A 20429-nucleotide genomic window follows, 5' to 3' on the forward strand; every position below is an offset into this window, starting at 1 on the left:
CACAGCCCTGTCGCTCACAAGCGTCCAGAGTTGGCTGCAATTCGCCACCAGTGTTGCGCGGTGGCCGCTTCCGGGAGTTTAAGGTCGCAACGAGCGCTTGGGTCTTCTGCGCTCCAGACAGGATCCCCAGACACAGCACAGGATAAAAATAAAAAAGAGCCATTGCAGCACGGTCTGAACGTCAGAGCACTAGTTCAGAAAAGCAAGGAAGAAAAGTTCATCTGTGAGCTCGCATAATTCTCAAGCCTGAGGACTGAAGAGGGAACACGTCACCTAAGGTCCCAGAGGAAATCAAGGCAGCTTGCCGGAAAAACAGCAAAACCAAAGCCCACAAACTGTAAAGTCCAACGTACGGAGCTCTGAGCACGGTTTCACAGCGTGGATACCAGGGGTACCACAATGACAAATGTTCCTGAGCAGATGGCATAAACAAATAGGAAACGTGCTGGGATGATTGCTGACGGTAGTATCACGATCTGTGATCAAGACTTCATGTCAACCAAACCAAGGTGAATGTAAGATGCAGAGAGGGCACTATTTTCAAACTGGTGCTTGGTTCAGCGGTACGCTCTAAGCATTAAGCTTGGTTGCTAGTGTAATCTTTAATGACCTTTACAGATGTGATGTATTGATGGACAGTGATGCAACTCCTACTGTAAACTATATTCATAAAAACGTCATTAAATATTGTGGTCTGGGTGACAGAAATAATTACACACCAACAAAAAGGGTAGTCGTTACTTTCTGCTTTTCCAGATGTAGATAAACCAAGTGGATCTTTGTTGTTTTAGCAATTAATGTAAATCCTGAGGACAACCTTTGACCTCAACGCTAGCAAACAAGCCCTGCGATTAGCATGTAGGTCTGTGCTTAGCATCAGTTTGAACGTAGTGCCCACTACTTTTCTGCAAAACAAGGTGAAACCTTCAGCCAATCAGCATACAGTGACAAAGTCAAGCTTGTCTGATGAAGAAGAACATCTTCCTTTTCCCCTTGGTATTGACTATCCAATTCTTTAGAAAGTAAAATGTGCAAGCAATTGAGATGAATTATTTGACCGAAAACGTGCTATGGGCATGAGAAGCATGACAATATTCTGGTCATATCATAAAGCCATACAAAGACATACGTCATAAACTACTATTTCCTTTGTTGGACAGGTTCTACAGCACAGCAGTAATCATTGTGGTCTGCATTTGACCTCAGTGTCAACAGTTGTGGAAGTTAAGTCATTAGTGAAGCTGAAAGTTTCCTGCAGTCGGTTTGTTAAAGGTCTCCTGGATATTGTCTGTGCGGGGGAGGTAAATATTTGTCTGTGCTGTCAGCAGTATGGTGATGACTTTATTGAGATTCAGCTGTTTTGACGGTCCCCTTTCATACGAGCTACTTGGCCACTCTGCTTTCGAAAGCCACTTAAAAGATAAACAAACCCACCTCGGAACCCTGAGGAGGGTGCACGCTTAATTTCAGAGTATATCATTAAAGTTTGGCAGCGGGGTCGCTCGTCATTAGATACCTGCTGCAGTGCACCAAAATGCACGATGAGGAAACTCCGCGCCATCTCTCTGCGGCGTAATTAAATGTCCGTTGGATGGAGCGAGCTGACAAAGGTCAAGACTTCTTGGTCTGATGCAGGGAAATATTGCAGGGCACTTGAAACAAAAAGGTTATCAGGAGAGTGAGACCACTTTAAGTAAAACCAGAGATGGAAAGAGAGATAGTCCTGCAGCAAACATGCTCCCTGAATACTCAATACTCACAGAAAGTGGAACGCTTCAAAGGAACAAAAGTCCCTACTTGTGAAGGACACAGAAATGCCTTTGGTACAAAGGCTGGTGGGTTATCCGGATGGAGCTTCTTCTTCAAAAGAAGTTATTTGCATGTTCCTAGTCAAGCAATTTCATCCAGCATCGTTGTCTCACAACAGCACGGCTGAGTGTTCGATTCCACCTACTAGGTTTTGTGCGTGCATGCTCTACCCATGTTCTCCGGTTTCCTCTATCTCTCAAAGATATGGGTTTGGTGACTAAAATTGTGCCATAGGTGTGTGAGTCCCTGGAAGTGTTCCTGGTTTAAAATGCATTGAAAAGGCAGAAATCTATATCTATCTTTTATCTTTTAAACTTATGGAATAATACAATGGTCGTGTTTCCATGTTATATAAGCAGCTGCACGGCAACTCCAAAACTTTTTTGGCCCCACTGCATTCTAATTACGAAAGTATAGTCATAGAAATTAACCTCTAGCTTCACGCTTCATTATAATATTCCAACAAATTTGCACTGAGGCTCCCTAAGGAAATAAACCGTAGTCTCATGTGTCAGCTTCCTGTGACAACTAGAATACCTTCTTATTAAACACTGACACTTAGTTAGCATCCCTTTAGCTACTGACTATGAACACAATTAACATGCTGAGACATAGGCCTCCTCATTTTATCAGTGTCCTGATGGATTACTCTGAGTGGCGACAATGGCAGAACACAAAGCCGGAAAAGCACCAAGCCTATCAGAGTGCGGACTATCGGCTCAATTTAGTCAGAGTGATAAATGAAGCATCCAGTGAGACAGAGAGGGAGCAGAGTTGAGACTACTGATGCACTTTGTAAATCAAGTATGGCACACAATGTGTTCTCAGGCTCTGGCCGTGTAATAAGCAGTAACATCTGCTTTGCAGCATGCATCATACATCTTCATTAGAAATACTTAATTCCTCCATAAGAGCCATTAGGAACATTCATAAGTGCTCTCATCAACTCATAATGATATTTTGTGTAATGAGTCTCCAGTAACAAGCAGCTGGTACTGTACTGTTTCTTGCATTTTGTTTATACAACTTTTAAATAATAAAAATGGCTGGCAAGAGGCCTTATAAATAGTAATAATTGTACTAGAAAATATAAGGCAAAACACATATTTACATTTTACAGCCTTATTTATAGAGACTTACAGGATGATATGAACATTTTAACTTCTGAAGTCGCATGCATTCATATTATATTATAAAAATTAGTTGCAATAACCCAGTCACTTAATGCTTTGAAATGCTTCTTAATGATGTGTTATTGCCTAAAAAAGATAAAATATTTCCATTCAGACCATACCTGTCAATTGCTCGTACTATAATCTCATGTTTTCATGCCGAGCTTTCCTTGTCTGAGGGTTAATCACAGTGTTTGACTCTTACTTCTGTTCTCACAACCTTCGATACTCTGCCTTTCTCATTAGTGTGGTAAATGTTTTACATATATTCCATCAACAGAAGTGAAATTGGTTTTGGTGTTCATATCAAAAAAATTTCCTGAGAGCATTTTATTCCTAATATGTTTTTCGCACATAACCCAAACCTGGCCGGCTATCTCTTGTGATAATGGCACCGCCCTTCTGGGGAAAGAAATGAAAATGCAGTGGTGAATTGAGCATTTTTTTCAAGCAAACACAATTACAGGGCAATTTGCAAAGTGCTGCACTGAGCAATCAGCAATCGCTCTCTTTGAAACTTGTCAGACAGAGCGAGAGAGTGATTCCCTACCTTCTCCAGTCTCCACTAAAAAGAAGCTTTCCTCTACAATGTGAAATAAGAGCTGCATTAACGGTTAGCGATGCTCCATCTCTTGAAGTGAATGGCACATGGCATGGCGTCATCAAACGGATTCAGGCAGACGGTGTAATTTTTCTGTCTTAAACATCAAATGTGAAATGGCTGGATGGCTGTTGGAGAGAACATGGAGCTGCCTTGGAAGCACTTTACGGAGTCCTGCAAAACCCTGCCAGTGTCCGTTTGAAAAAGCTCCAATCAAACGGCATACGGACAGATGGGTTAGAGAGTGGCAGAAGTGTTGCTTGCAGAGCAGGGCACTAATAAAGAGGACGTCAGCATGTTATGTGCCGAGGATCCATCCTCTCCTTCAGGCTCCTCCTGGTTCTAAAAAGCGCTGCGTATGTCTTGCACAACTGGCTCAGTAATTTAACAAAGGTCAGCACGGCTCCGCTGTGATTCAATATTCTTATAGTGGCGTATTAAGCACAAATTTAAATGGAACGAGGGACTGACAGAATACAGAAAAAGAATGGGTGGAACAGGAAGATTTACTAATGGCTTTAATATGATGCAAGTACAAACCACAGAACAGATGATGCTGGGAGAAAATGTATGGTCTGAAAGTATTTGAATGAGCTTTTTTGATACCATTTGCTGAAACAATATTGTACATACATGTTTGAATTGTACAGAGATTTTGTATTGTCATGTAACCTGTGTTTGCTCATTAATTACAATTAGTGTTATATGTTATCTGTTGCTTTCTGCAACTTTAAATGCTGACAACATATCAGTGCACTGTAAAAAGTGAACACTGGCTAAACTAAAATTTCAAGTAATCTGTCTCACCTAATATTTTAGCATTGACGTAATGTAATTAAACCAGCTTACAGCAGGTTTGATTGGTTTATTTACATTACGTCAATGCTAAATATATTAGGTGTGACAAGTTGATTAAAAAAATATTTGGTTTAGCCAGTGTTCACTTTTTACAGTGTACATTAATGACAACAATGTAGACATTGAACCTATATCCAGATAATGTCACATGCTTGTCAGTGATAATCTAGAAGATTTGCTTGAGTTATAGTCTAAGCATAAACAAATGAGGTGCTCAGGGTACAGACAAAGGCATTTTATGAGACTTACACTGATCTCAAGACTCATTAAAGACCCATTCTGAACAGTGACTACTCAGTATATGGCAAATCAAAGGGTTACTGCACTCGAGGGCTAGCAAATAGGCCTCACATTCAGAAAATAAATGGCAAAGTATAAAGAAATGAAGAACTGCTCTTTCCCAAATTGAGAGAGATCGAATCGCAATGATAGGTTACCCTAGGTGTAACCTCAATCTCCGTCCAATCACGGTGGCCGTCTCTCACGAAACACTAGCTGAAGCTCTGCTGAATAACTTTGAATGTAAGAAATTGAAAAGCAGAATGGCCACTAAGCAGCAGCATTCAGAGCCAGCAGAGGGCTTTGGACACACCAGTAAATATGTCAATATGTTTTTAGGCAGTGATTAACTGCACAATGAGTTTCAGAAGGCTTCCAAAAACTTTCCACCTATTATTAGTTTCTGGCTTGAAAACTGCATTTCATACAATGCAGTCCTGTTTTCTTTAAAGCATGTCTAATAAGCATGAAGGGCATGAAAACGTAACATGTCTGAAGCAGCAGTTTCCAGCTACACACAGATTTCACATCGAAATTACACAAGTAAATGAGATCCAGCAAGCAATGAAAGCCACCTCTTCCAGTTCTGCCATCTATGAAAGTGGTAGAGTTGCACAGAAAGCAGCACATTTGACATTGCAGCGCGTGCACTACCACTGTGAGTGCATTGATAGCCTGTACCACGCCTGTAACGGGTTAGCACAGTGCGGAAACAGATGAGGTGCAGTGAATTGGACTGGAGACCATAGAGAAGATCAAACCTCATTCATTACTGTCGGTATATTGAGCTCTGGCTATTAACAGAACCCACTGCAGGCAAACAAAGCTGCACCGCCACCCGCCTACAACTGAAATTACCACAGCCTCCACCTGGACGCAGATGGGGGACAACGCAGCAGCCCAGGAAAGAAGCAAGCAGGCACAAGCTGACAAGTAAATTGCTTCCTGGATGGTGGTGGTAGAATAGAAGAGTCAAAGAAAATGAATGTGGAGGGAAATGCAAAGGGAAAAGTAACAAATAAGAGGCCAGTGGTGATGAAGAGCGTGAGGAGAAAACAGGATATGGCAGGGGGGTGAGTGTGAAAAAGCCAGAATAGGAGCGTAATTCCCAGAGCCATCGCCCTGTCTGATAAGTATGTAAGTATATGCTTGTGGTGAGTGCACTCCGGGTTGTGAATTAGGGGGATGGCTGCTGCGTACCCCTCTCCAACCTCAGAATTCTAACTCAAGCCTTAAGCAGTGTGGTGCGGAGTAATGCACGGTCAATGTCAACATCCTTCAGTTTACCGCTATTCACGATTTTTCCCGTTACGTGGTGAAGCAAGGTTCAAACAGACAAACCATGACAAGACACAATGATGCATTATTTCCAAACAAGACATGATATGTCTTGCTAATAACGGCAAAATTCGAGCATTAGGAGATGGTGTCAACTGTGCAGACAGACAGAGATCTTTATGCATCAGATCTTAAAAGGACATGTCTCACAAAATAAACATCAAGTCAAATTTAACCCGGCTACAGATCTATAAAACAGACAATTTCATTAATTGTCTTGGTGCATCTAAATCTTACCTGGCACAAGAGGTCCCTCCAATAGCTCAGACTGAGTGAGATGAAACAGTGTGATGATGACAAAGGGTGTGGCACCTGACCATGTGACACGCATTGTGGTCACTGTCCTGGCATCCCTATTAACTTGTCCCGGTAGTGGTCAATCTGAGGGGGTAAAAAGAGAAAGACGTTCAAGGCAACTATAAAAACCGGCTTTAAGGCAGAAGAAAAAAATATACATATCCGGTTCCCCTCTCTGCAATTCCCATCAATGCAGTGAAAACATTTATAATACTCAGCGCACTATTTTAAAGCTTGCGCTATTAAAGGGCCAGTTTTAAATGATCCAGATTGAGGAAGCAGCATGCAGAGACCATGTTGCTCCTCCCATTTTAACCTCTGTTCATAACAAACTGGGTGATAGAAATAATTACACACTAACAAGTAGGGAAGTTAGTTTCTCAAGATAGAGATAGCTACCAAGTGTCAGTACTTTCATCCAGTTGTGCTTGTTCCAACACACTCACATTCATACTAGGGTTAAAAAAAACCCTACAAAACACGCTAGTGAAAGGAACATGAACTCAGCTCCATTTTACTTTTAATTATATCTCTTCCGTTTTGGACCTCAGACATTGCATCGCATGTGCAAGTATTAATATTCACATGAATTACAAACATAGCTCAATCAATTTATGAAAATCTTGAGTGCACCAAACCTACAGCGGCACCCACACTTTTTTGGACAGAAGGTTGTGCTGGATACAGGACAGAAAATTGTTTAGTTGACAAAGTTTCATTTCCTCACAATATACATTTTGTCAATGACAAAAAGTCAGTTCATTCACAAAATGAACTGACTTTTTGTCATTGACAAAACAATATTTTGTCAATTAAACGATTTTCTGTGCTTCATACAATACAGCTTTCCATAGGTGTTAATGTCAGCTTGGTGCACAAAATGAATCATCACTTCTGATTTCAGTGAATGAAACAACTAAATAACTTCTTTTTTGGAACATATGTGACAAGGGTTTCTGTGTACAAAATGCAACAAAGCGTAAGATGATACCATCATTATCTAATTCAGTTTGTGGCACAGAAAGAAGCACTTGAGCGCAGATTTGCTGGTATTATAACAAAGTGCACATCTGATAGTGAACCTCTGACTCTGCACTGTTAAGAACAAAGACAAAACAATCCTTCTCACCCTCCGACCCCCAGACACAAAATGTCTGTTGTGCAGATATCTGCAGTGTCTTGACTGAAGCACCATCTGTACAGCAACCTGCACATCCGTGTTGTAACATTTAAAGATGAACGTGCCTTTCACCTGCCTGTCTCATTTTCTGTTGCCAACCCCTATTAATCGGCCCCAAGGTCACGTAGTGAAACTGGCTAAATTTTAAACGCTAGTGAAATTACAGAGCAGTGCAAAAAAATGTTTGGTCCGTGTGGTTCGAAATCAGATTTGGAATCCACTGTATTGGGTGAGTATGCCTGAGGATTTTTATGTTTCTATTATTTAGAAAATTATGAGAAACAGGTCTTTTTTTCATTCTGTGTGGCCAACCTTCCAGACGGCAAGAGGAAGTTCTCAAGTCGAATCAGTTTGTTCTCAGTAATTAACCATTACATTTACATTTTTACATTTATGGCATTTATCAGACGCCCTTATCCAGAGCGACTTACAATCAGTAGTTACAGGGACAGTCCCACTGGAGCAACTTCGTGTTAAGTGTCTTGCTCAGGGACACAATGGTAGTAAGTGGGGTTTGAACCTGGGTCTTCTGGTTCATAAGCGAGTGTGTTACCCACTAGGCTACTACCAACCATCTCAAAGGCCAAACATTTTGAATGTCTATCAGGTCTTGTACACTATCTTCCATTCTCATTTCTTTCATCATCACAGTGATGAAACAGAAATTCTGCGTATTGTAATCCAAACAACTGTACAACTAGTATGTCGTGATGACAGAATTGTTCCTCGATCCGGAGGAAGTGAGGGACGGAGAGGGACAGGAAGAAAGCAAAGAAAGGGTCCGCCATTGCAGGACAAGGAGAACACAGATTGAATTTTTTCGCTGATAATTGGTTCAGATAAGAGACCCAGCCCTCCCCGTCTCAGCAGCCATCTGATAGACACCCAATTAGCAATCACGAGATGTGAGCGATGGGGGAGGGCCACAGTGCAGCGACAGTGCGGTGAAGGTGGGATTGGGACGCGGAGAAGCAAATGGTGGCCTCTTCACCCTGCACGCCAGGCAGGGGACGGCCCAGCATGGTTTCAACAGCAGCCATTATTATTCAATTCATTTTGATTAATGAACAGGCTGATTTGAGATAATGGAAGATTTATTTGTGACGCTGCCACCGCGATCTCGCAAACACTTGTATAAAGCCAATCAATGCCCGACCCCCTCCCCCTTGCTGGAGGGACGACAAAAAGAAATCGAGCTCCATGCAAATGCGATGACCTTTTTCAAAAATATTTGTGACATCGTGCAAAGCGGGTGGTGTCTGCAAGCACCATTATTCCTGATTTTAGTCTCCATCACTCCCCCTCCTACGAGCCCCACATCCCACTCAATCAATGCCGAGGTGCTGAAGTGCATGGCAGACGCCTTTTCACTGTCCCATCAGATAAGGAGCTCCATCGGAGAGTTCTTAGCTCCGAAACTGATTATCTGATTCGCACGCAGCCATGTGAAGCCATTAAAAATCTACTGGGCTCATTTTCCGCCACACACTGGGCCACCACCGACTATTTAGACAAACGTGCTCTGCAGCATCCACGCTTGGGTCCCTATTTTACGACAGGTGTGATCAGTACACGATCAATTAATATGGACTATTGATTCATGGCTTGTACATATCCACATTGGTCTTTGGCCAAAGCAGGTTATTGCATTAAAGACTAAAGTTTTTAGCCGAAGGCCTGGAAGAAATCAGCTCATGGCCTTTGTGAATCTATTGAACTTTGCTTTACCTTTTGCCAACACCTCCGTATTTTCTCCTCTCCCCTTAGCTTAATCCTCTTTTCTTTCATCCGTACCCTCCCTACCTCTAGAGCAGCCCTGGAGGGAGAGGAGGCAAGAGAAGACAAAAGAATACGAAAAGAGACAGAGGGAGAAATAGAGAGGTAGGTAAGTGATGTAGGAAAAACAAAAGCTCCTATTTAGGGGGAAAAAAAACCTTAAAAATAACCCTCAGTGAGAAGGAGAAAAGCGAGTGACTTCTTTCTTTATAATACAAATCTGGTGAAAAAATTGAGTGTATTTCAATTGGCAAGTAGAGTGGGGAGACGCAAATGTCTCTCCCCCCTTTTTATCCAGTATTTGCTTTTCCCCTCAGGCTGTCGGGTGGCTGCGAGACGCTGTAGTCTGAGGTGCAATTAGACTGACCAATGAGGAGCATTGCAAAATGCAATGGAAATGAGGCCATTTTAAGTTAACTAAATCATGCTACAGCATGCTACTCTCTTCTTTTGCAAATATAAAATACTGATAAAGTGAAGTGGTTGTCATTGTGATACACAACAAGCACAGAACCAGTGCACACAACGAAATGTGTCCTCTGCATTTAACCATCACCCTTGGTGACTGTGCTCAGTGACACCTTGGCAACCATAGCTGCTAGGCCACCACTGCCACCATTGTTCATGTCACAATAACATGGTATTGTGACATGAACATTTATTACATTACATAAATAAGATGAGTGCTGACTTTCAGGCTTTTCAGGACAATGGGGGCACATCAAATTGTTCTGATTAATTTGAGGTGGACATTCAAATGGTATGTAGCTACATGTAAGAGCTACATGTGGGAGAAGAGGTGTGTCTTTAAGGGTCTATAGAAAAGTATGATGGAGATCCTATGATTGTTTTCTACCAATATATTCAATAAAGCATGGTGCTATCCAAAAGACCTGATCCCCTTTTCCTATTTTTTATTACTATCAGACTGTAGTGTCACTATATACCATGCAAAGGATTACTAGGCCAACCACTGCGATAGGCCAACCAGACACCCTTATCGAGCGTGACTTACAATCAATAGTGACAGTCCACTTGGAGACACTCAGGGTTACGTGCCTTGTTCAGGGACACAGTGGTAGTAAGTGGGGTTTGAACTTGTGACTTTGTGGTTTTCTGGTTCATAGGCAAGTGTGTTACCCACCAGGCCACTACCATCAGAAGACCCGCAATCAGAAGTACCACAAGTCCATAATAAACATCATTACAGAAAACTAAGACTTGGTGAAAGTCATGACAAGGTGAAGCTGCATCATGCATAACAGACCAGAAAATGCACAAAAAAGAATGTAAAATAATGCAACGAACAAGACCAAACTGAAACAAGTTTGGTGGCCAATGGTGGCACATTGGGCCAGTTACAGTATTCAAAACCAGTTAAAGGATTCATTGTATGCCCCAAAATTGATCAAATATGTTTTGAAAGCTGAATAATATCAGAGATAAAAGTTATATTTCAAGGCGAGTAAAACATTTAATAGAAATGTCACTAAAATTCATCATTCCTGTATAGTGTTCCTGAAAATACCAATGAAAACCAATGTACAAACCATTTTGTCAAATAGCTCAGTCACTTTATATACTATTAGTATTAATAAAACAACTGTGCTCAAGCTGTCATGTTCTGCTGCTGTTCCACATTCTTTTTATGGCATAATATATACCATGATAAATAGCAGGAAGTGTTGTACATAATTTTCAGGCTTTGCCACACAGCACTACTCTCCAGGTTGATCTCCTTTAATAAAAATTAAATATCCTTTTCCTGGGAAATATAATGGCCGACATTCTGAATAACTGAAGCCCTTCTCCAGAACATGAATACGTTCAATCTTCCCATGTCCAGTGCAACGCGTGCAAATCAATTCCACTATCAGGCGCATTAGTGCTGTATTCATGTGATCCTTTGTTAGCATCTGAGTCTGGTGTCGAGGCGTCTCGGAAGCAGGGAGGTGCAGCTGGAGGAGAAGCTTGATGAATCATCACCTGCAGCTCGGTGGCGTGGCAAATTCGCCCCTGGCGCCGCATAACCGTTAAACAAACAAGTCTGAATGAACCAGCAACACAAAGCAAGACGGAGTGTACACAGGATATGATCCCCTAAAATGCCCCGTCCCTCGAGGGAAGTCCAAATTTGGCTGTCACCCGATTGTCACGAACCCTGGTCCAGGGGGGCGCAAATTTTTTTCGCCATTTAGCCTACCTGTTTCAACCTCTCTACTCATAACCACCAAGCACTTGAGCTGAATCAGATTTGGTGGAAAGATCTCAGCCGTGAATGGACCAGGGTTTGTGCACCCTGCTCTCTGATCTGTTGAGAAATCTTGCTGGTTTTGTGAAGTGCAGCGTAGTTTGTGTCATCGTCAGTGTATTTTGACGCTAAACTGTCCCTCCCAGTTAACTCAGATTATCATCAAAAGCTCTCCTGGAGCATATCTACCTATCATGCTCCAATCACTTAAGCCTGCGGTGCTGAAAGAAGCCTGCAGGGACTTCAATCCGGAGCAACTGCAAGGGGCTGATTGGTTTGGGGACTGCATTCAACAGAGCCGGTACAACATCAACCATACCGATGGCTGCTTGCCTGAAGGCTACAGGTGTTACGGTGTTACCGCATAAAACTAGGTTTTTAATATCCTCTACTTGACTGGCTACACATGAAATGCCAAAGACGGGCAATTAGTGCATATTTTGCTCCGAAACTAATTGACTATACCCCCGGGAGGTGAGAAGCTGAAGCCGTGTTTAACTCACGGGTAGTCTCCGGTGAAACCAGCGCAGGCCAGGTCCCTTATTAACAACGCTTGATTCATGGATGAATCAAAACGAAAACTAATTACAAGTGAAGGGATGAAAAAAAAAAAACGACAAGGGGGATTGGCACGGTCGGCCGGAAACTCTTGTCTCCACTCTCTATCATCTTACTAACGTGATCGGAGCAGAATTAAAAGATGATTATATCCTGAGAAGGGAGGTGAAGAGCTTGCCCACACCCTCTGCCTGTGCCGGATTAGGCGCGGTGCATGGAGTGCATACCTGTTCCAGATCGCTGTACGTAACCACTCCGTGAGTTAGGTAACAATAATTTTATCGTTAATACATCGACAGGTAGCTTGAGTCTTCATGTGAGAAGAGCTGATCATCACAGTTTTGCATGTAATTAAATGCAACAATTCCACAACACAAAGGTTTTACAGTGCAATTAACTGGTTAAATGTATAATTATTTGCAGTCTTTTCCAGTTCGGGGTTGGCAGTATCCACAGCCGCAGGCAGGAACAACCAATAGACAGGCTGCCATACCATGGCAAGGGCATTATTACTTTTGTGCAGAGAATTTACAATCTTCTTAAAACCATTTTTCCCAGAAACATTCATCCACACAAGGAGCCAAAACTTCCTTAAGAAAACACACATAAAAATGCCACAGCTATAGCTCCGCTTGAGCCATGGAGGACGGAGGTGGGCACTAAATCGAATGAAACCTGTCCCTGGAGAAATACCCCCGGACACAGTCACGCTTGCCTTTCCTCTCCAGGGCCAATCCAAAACGCCGCAATCGGGCTCCATTTTAAGGATGCAGGTACCGGGCCAAGCTGTGAGATTTTCACATTACTAGCTCCATTCTCCAATGTCTAGACCATTCTCCAGGAGTCACCGTCATTTGGAACGGGCACGGTGCAATTTGTCTGCTTTGATTGGATCAGTTGGGTCGGGAACAAAAGCATTCTGGCTCTCCTTTTGTGTCCCTTTTGTGCCTCCATATGTCAAAAGTTCACCACACAAACAATAAAGCTCAGCAGCATGTTCATCGATGCGATTATCTAGAGCAGTGATTGTCGTCATTATCCTGCCCCTGTTGCAATTATGAAAGTTGCTTTGTAAGCATGGGGATTGCGCCATGTTAATTAGTCGAGCCAGGCGCCGAGGGCACGTGTCAAAATGCCACTCGCCATTGTATGCCTCACAAAAGCAGCAACCGCTCACCTCTGTGCCCGCTGGCCGCCATCCACACGGGGAATGGCAACGTTCCCAGGCAGCCATCTTTGAAATGAACTCCGGTCATCAATGGTGCCACTAATCTTTTTAAATGTATCATCGTTAAGCGCATCATCTGACGTTAACTAATGTGTCCATATGCATAGTTCAAATTGATGATCTAACATCCCATAAATGCACCTTCTCATTAGTCACCCCTTGACTGGGTGTCATCAATTGCTGTTAGTGCTGATAATCATTGGGGATTTTTTAGCTGCGAACAGTACAGCTCTGGAACACAGGAGCAATTTTTATGGGCGCTCCGCCATCTAGATACGCCGTTAGTCCTTTATGTAAAGGTCATGGCTTTGCTCCAAAGAGACTTAGCTTCACTGTGGCCACATTATTAGATACACCTACAGACACCTCTTTGTCATTTGATTCGACGGTTACCATGTGCTGTCATCGGCTGCGGGTGCCAGTCTGTTCATTTGAATTTACATTTATGGACTTTGTCTCCCAGGGGGACTGTCCCTGTGGATAAGGGACAGTCAGGGTTAAGTGTCTTTAGGTGTTTGAACCTATGACTTTGTCGCTGTCTGGTTCATAGGTGAGTTTCTAACCCACAAGCACCCATTGCATCCGTGTCCATCTATGTTAAGTTTCTAAATAGGAACAGTTCTGACCGGATGTGTGGAGATAATGCAGAGGAATGTTGTTAACAATGTTGTTAACACTGCTGGACAAGATATGGTTCACCACACTGTGGTCATTCATCTATGTAACATGTGGACAACTGGAACAGCGTTTTATTTTTTCAATCAATATGTAGTATGAAAGTGAAGTGATTGTGAAACACTGCAGCACAGCACACGGTGACACAACGAAATGTGTCCTCTGCCTTTAACCATCACCCTTGGTGAGCAGTGGGCACCATGACAGTGTGTGGGGATGGTGCTTTGCTCGCTGGCACCTCAAAAATAGCGCGGCCAAAATAAATCAGTGGCAATCTATACTGCTGAGGCAAAAAAAACCACAAGATATGCAAAGTTTAACACTTTCAATAATATCTGGATATCTGGTCTGGATTTTCCGAGTGAGGAATGAACAGAAAAACACAAAATCTTCTCCATCAGCTTGCACTCAAGTCATTCATCTTCCATCTTGGCTTGATATCGCTTTCAACACAGGTCTCTCTAAGCCTTCCTGAACAATGAGCGCCGCTGTGTTTGCTTTTGCGGTTTGTTCTCATTAGTCACAGTGGACAACTGACTGATGTGTATTTATTGCTGCAAAAAAAAAAAAAAACTGTGAGCTGGCATTAATCAAGGCGCTCGCAAGTGATTTCATGGGAGTAATAACTTTATCGCCGCAGAATTTCCTGTCTGACACCAGAATCTATCTGCGAGCCGGCCCGACAAAGACGTCAAGCCCTGCAGGCAGAGTAAAGACATTTGAAAGTTAATAGCATGTTTAAACTCAACTGGTGTTCCAAGAAGACGATGACGCTCCAAAATTCACAGGCATCGCTGAATGGTTCAAATGCATGCAAATCGTTCCGTCTACAGATCTCAAGCCAGCTGAAGAAAAAGTCTTCCACCTGCAGGATATTTTGATCCACTTTCCTAGACATGCATCTCCTGGAAGAATTTAGAGAAAGGAAGTTCACTGGCAGTTTTTCCTTCAGAACACTTGTCAGGACAATTCAAGCTGAAAAGATCAGCGGTTCTTGAGTCTCACACTCATCACAATGAGAAATTGGATGGAATTCACTTTTACGACACTTACCCCCCCCCCTCACTTTTTCCCATTTTCTGCACGCACTCCTCCAGCATCTTATTCCCACATATTACCCTCAATAATCTATCCATAACGGTTTATTAGCTCAGCAGATGATGTAGCTTTTCAGCATGTTAAACCGAACAGTGTTTATCTTAGCTCAATGCATTAAGGTCATTTCAGATGACCTGTAACCTCTTCATACCAAAGAGCATGCCTGACAATAAGATATAACACTTTAAACTGAACAACCTACTGTTCCTTGTTCAGTGCAATCAAATGAAATTCACTGTAAGTACCGGCTGTAATAAAGCGCTTCTGCCATCTTTTGTCGTTGCAAGGCAGAGAAAGCCGGACCCTTGGTTATTATTTCGTAACATCGGCGACAGCTCGCAGCGACCGAAACTGACAGCCCATGGTTTACTCATAATAATGCACTGATGCACCATCAGCAGCGTTGCGCCACTTCCTCCAGTCTCCCCGCACGCTGACAGGCGCGATCGGCGTTCCGACGCAGATCTTCTCTCTCCTCGAGGACTTTGCGGCATTTGCCTAATCCTGGGAGGGCACGCCTTCACTGGGAAAGTGTCTCAGCGCTGCCAATTAGGGCTATCATACGGCCAGCTTAATTAACGGAACTGATTTACACCGGTGTAAAACGTATTCATCGCTCAGAAATTACAAATAAGCAGCGTTCATCTAATTAGGCGGTATCTCACGCAGGCTTAATGAGACATAATACACTATAATGAAACCAAATCCTGGAGATTACATTGCTCATGGGTTTTGCCTAATTAGAAAGCCAGTAGAACGTTTATATACTGTGTACATTTTTTTTTTACGTAAAAGTGTGTGAAAGTTTCAAATGCACTTGTGCGTTCTTTACTTTCTTTAAAAAAACGACGTCTAAAAGTCCAGTCAGAGATGTTAATTGGCAGAGCTGTCATCCGTTTTCTCAGGCAACTGTTTCCAATATATTCAATATAACAGGAAGGGCATTTTCTCGGCTTTCCGCTCTGTGTTTATCGTGAACCGCACAGTCGGGCTGAATATTCATCGAGGCGCCGTGGAGAACTTTCACTCGACAGAATTAACTTTCCACTCTCCCGCACTCCTCATTAGCATAGAGCAGCTTATTACAGTAGCAGCGTACCTTGCCAGGGTGCTAATTAATTCTGTGTGTATCTTTAGGAATTGCTTTGTCCCGTAATTTCTTGTCAAGAATTTCAGATAAATCTGAGAGCTCCATCGGGGCCCAACAGGGGCTGAACTCTTCAAATTTTAAGTGTCTTCTCTGCCCTATAGAGAGGGTGCAAAAGGAATTATGAAACACACTGCATGCGTGCCCACACACACACCCACACCCACACAAACACGAGCACATTTTCTGTTAGATTTTGTCCAAGCAGAGACATGGGTTTGAAGAGAAGAGAAAGTCATTGGTTTAAGGTCACTAGGTTATAGTCATGCTGTCACAATGTTTATTAAGACACAGTTGGGCTATTAAACGTAAGGTAGAATGTTCACCTTCCCCCCCAAGTGAGTTGGTACATATGAGGGGTCATGACCCAAACCCACGACCCATCTATAGGGAGCAGCCCTGGCCAGAATGAGGGACTGAACAGTCCCAGGGCACTCAGCCGTCTGTCTCTTTTCACCGAGGGTATTACGATTGCATATGAAACATGCTGCATATGAAATATGCCAGAAAGAAAACAAGCTGCATGGCATAGAAATTGATGTTGTGGGGAGGTCAAAGGTCAAATAATACTATTTATTTATTTATTTTTACAAAAGGAGAAAATATAACTTTTTGCCTAGAATTGTCTGCTTATGAGAACATGCTGAAGGGTTTCTGGATAAACAATTGTTAAATGAAAATCTGGGGCTGCAGGAATGGATGCATTTGCACAAATGGGAATAAACAGGAGGCTTATTACAAGTGACACAAGCACACACCAATACAGGACAACAGTTTTATGACACGATAAGGACTATTGTACAATTTGTACAATATTACAGCTGTACACATTCAGGGCAACCAGGAACACAGTGAGAATACAAAACTCCAGATGACCATGGAACCGGAGACTCCTGAGAATTGAGACCTTAAATAGTTTTTATTGACTGAAAAAAACTATAATTGAGGTTATGGTTTTTCTGCGCTAATTCTGAATCTTACGAATTCTGAATCTCATGATTTTGAAGAGAAGAGATTTCTCACAGCTCAAGTATTCTTATTATTCTGTGAAAACTCACAAATTAACAAATTAAGTCCTCAAAAGGGCTTATAGAGTGATCTTTGGTAATCAGACCTTATACCTTGTCATAGTGAGAAAATATGTTAATATTTTCTCACTATGCACCATAAACACAAGTCCTGCACTTTTAGGTAGATTTGGTTGAATTGCAGGTGTGTATGTCTGTATTTCTTGTAATAGTAAAACTACAGTAAAACCTCAGAAGCTGATGAATTTTTAAATTCACTTAATTCAATTATCTTTTTGATCACACCCAGGCACACAAATTAAAAGAAAAGCCTCAAATCAATAATCTTTTATTCATAATTTACTGCCCTCTGCATTTACCTATTACATTATTGGAATTTTAAACTATTTTTATGGAAAAAAAAAAAATTGAATCTGATTATTCAAATGTGACTTTCCTTTCCATGTTCATTTGCATAGCTTAGATACTAATAAGAAAATGTTTTTAATTTCTGCATTTTGGTTACAGACACACAGGGTGCTGCCATCCCCGACTCACATCACTGCCAGCTGATGCCAAGTCTACATCAGGTCATTAGGACACTGATGGAGCCACTGCTGGTCAGAGTCTTAGACAAAAAGAGAGATGCTGAAGCAGTGAAAGAGAGAAAGGAGGTGAAGGAGGGGGTGGTTATTTGTCTTAGTTATGCCCGAGTCTGGCGTACTGACAGACAGAGAGACGGATGATGACCATGGCCACACCATCACCCCTCTGTTGTTGTGATATTACATTAAAGGAGCTAATAGACTGTGTCAGGAAATATTGAAGATATCGTAGAGGAGTGAAATGGAGGAACAGAAATGGATTCCACACAAGGGAGGTGGGGTGTGTGTGTGTGTGTGTGTGTGTGTGGGGGGGGGGGGGGGTAACCATGTTTTACAGGGGTTAGAATTGACCTGACTGTAGAGCTGTTGGGGTCTGACCTTTGCCAGTGCTCATCAGTTAGTGGCATGGTTGTAGCACCATTCGGGGTTCTTGGACCCTCACTCGGCATGGCCGCATCAAATTATTTAGATGGGTACCCCTCAAATGCCAAGCACACACACACACCTGGTCCCCAGAGACAGCAGCAGTGAGAGAATAATAGCTCTTCTGTCAAAGCTCAGTGGGACACAGCGGGACGGATGGACACTGCTGTGAATTAAAGACCCTCGCCGGGATGGTCCTGTCACGCCCAGACACAGTGTGGACAGTGTAAAAGGAAAAGAGAGAGTGAGGGAGATCACCCCAGATAAATTCCCTCCACACTTCTGTTGGACAATATATTAGCACCATGCGTCTAGGTCAAGGGGGTGAAAACCAGGCAAAAGTAATTTTTTGCCAACCTTAAACAAGGAAAAAAATGACCATTGCATGAGATGTATTTGACAATGAAAGACTGTAGACTTAATGTCATTTATTTTGTAATTTATGACATGTAGGTGTGAAAACGCCATTAATAAGGCCTCCAGACCTTTATTGGCATAAGGACGCTTTAATTGTAAAAACAAATGAATATGTGAAAAGTACATCATATATCAAACCTATTTACCAAAAGTTAACAGATTTGAATGTATCACATTGTTGAAACACTGCTGAAATCAGCCCTGAGCAAACACAAGGGTCCTCCGTGTTCCCTCGCCGTGAATAACAGCACATTTCACCTTGTAATTAAAGGGGACAAATGACATCCAGCCGGCCGCCAAGCAAAGCAAATCATTGTCGGGAACGCACAGTCACGCTCAGACATTAACAGGAGACAGGTCAAATAATGATCATTGATCCACCGAAGCAAGGGAAGGTGAATGTCCTGCTTCTTTCCAGTATAGTCCTATTGTCCTTTAAGTCTTAAAACTAAAGAAATTCTGAGCCAATATTGATGTTTAAAGTAATAATGTGGCCAATACCGATAGCGATTTCTGTTGGTGGGGTTTGCCCCAGGGTAACATAGAAATGTTAAAAAGCAACTGAACTGTTGAGTCTTTCAGCTGTTCACACTCTCACAGTATATTTCAATGAATAAGTTCAATCATACAGTTTTAATTATGATTGTAAGTTTTCATTCATAAGCAATGTAAAACAGGGATATCATCATAGGATGCTTGTGTGCCTCCTGTTGGTTGCTTCACTCTCAGTCCATCCCATGAATGGGAAACTGACCCAAAAACAAAACAAATTACTTAAATTTTTCAGTCTTTAGATGAATATCAAACCGGACCATATCATTAGATAATTTTTCATACCAAAAAAGAGCTGTTGATGCACATTTCACAACTGTTTTCAATCTCAAGCAACTCTTCATGGCTGTATGTAACAGTTCATGAGAGCAATTACACAGCAGTGCAAAGGTACACAAAAAAGATAAGAATGTACATTACAGCCTCAAAGGGGCATTATTACTGCAGCGCCCATGGTGTGTTGGACAATGAGGAGACCGCCTCAGTCTCCAGACGCCGTGCAGGCGCGCTGTTGAAATTCTGTTTGATGCTGGATGCAGACGCCGAGCAGACGGCCCCTGCCGAACCCTCCTGCTACTCCACATTCCAACTGTTTGTCGATGCCGGGCGAAGCAAACATTCCCCGAGCAAATCAAACGCACACGGGAAATGTGTAAATACAATTTTGGACAACTGAAACGCCTGCCTCCGCACTCCATGGCTATATGCAGAACCCTCCCTGCACCTGACTCGCCTTGATAGAGTGGTTATCTACAGCAGCAAACATCATTGCTGCACAGCATCAAACCGGCCCAAATGGTCAAATATTGGCAAATGCCAATATGTCATGGAAATGAAGTGACACCGATGTCCCAGACCCTGTCCATGTTTGAACCATAAGCCTCCTTTCTAACTTTATGATATCAGCGGAGAACACTTTCCTGCTCTTCCCCAACCAGGGGACAGCATTCACGTCAGCATTGAACCACAGGAAAGGGCCCAACTTAAAAGCCATTTAAGAAGTGGCCGCAAATGAAAAACGTCCCAATTACCGAGACGCACCCCCACTGGGCCCCAAGCTGTTTTATGACATTAAACCCTTCTAAATTATGCATCATCTCGCAGCGGCAGGAACACAAAATAAAGGTGCACAGATGCCCCTTTTTCTGGATGTTCAGA

General features: G+C 42.5%; 1 protein-coding gene across 2 annotated transcripts in view; it reads right to left on the reverse strand.

Moving 5' to 3' along the window:
• robo1 (roundabout, axon guidance receptor, homolog 1 (Drosophila)) overlaps positions 1–20429 on the reverse strand; it is a 217170-nt gene that overhangs the window by 189683 nt on the left and 7058 nt on the right. For both annotated transcript variants that reach the window (XM_028961527.1, XM_028961526.1), the window contains exon 2: positions 6295–6438. In XM_028961527.1, the coding sequence (XP_028817360.1) occupies positions 6295–6388 (94 nt within the window). In that variant the 5' untranslated portion in view covers positions 6389–6438. The remainder of the gene's footprint in view (positions 1–6294; positions 6439–20429) is intronic.

Source organism: Denticeps clupeoides, chromosome 19, assembly GCF_900700375.1.
Source record: "Denticeps clupeoides chromosome 19, fDenClu1.1, whole genome shotgun sequence".
NCBI lineage: Eukaryota > Metazoa > Chordata > Actinopteri > Clupeiformes > Denticipitidae > Denticeps > Denticeps clupeoides.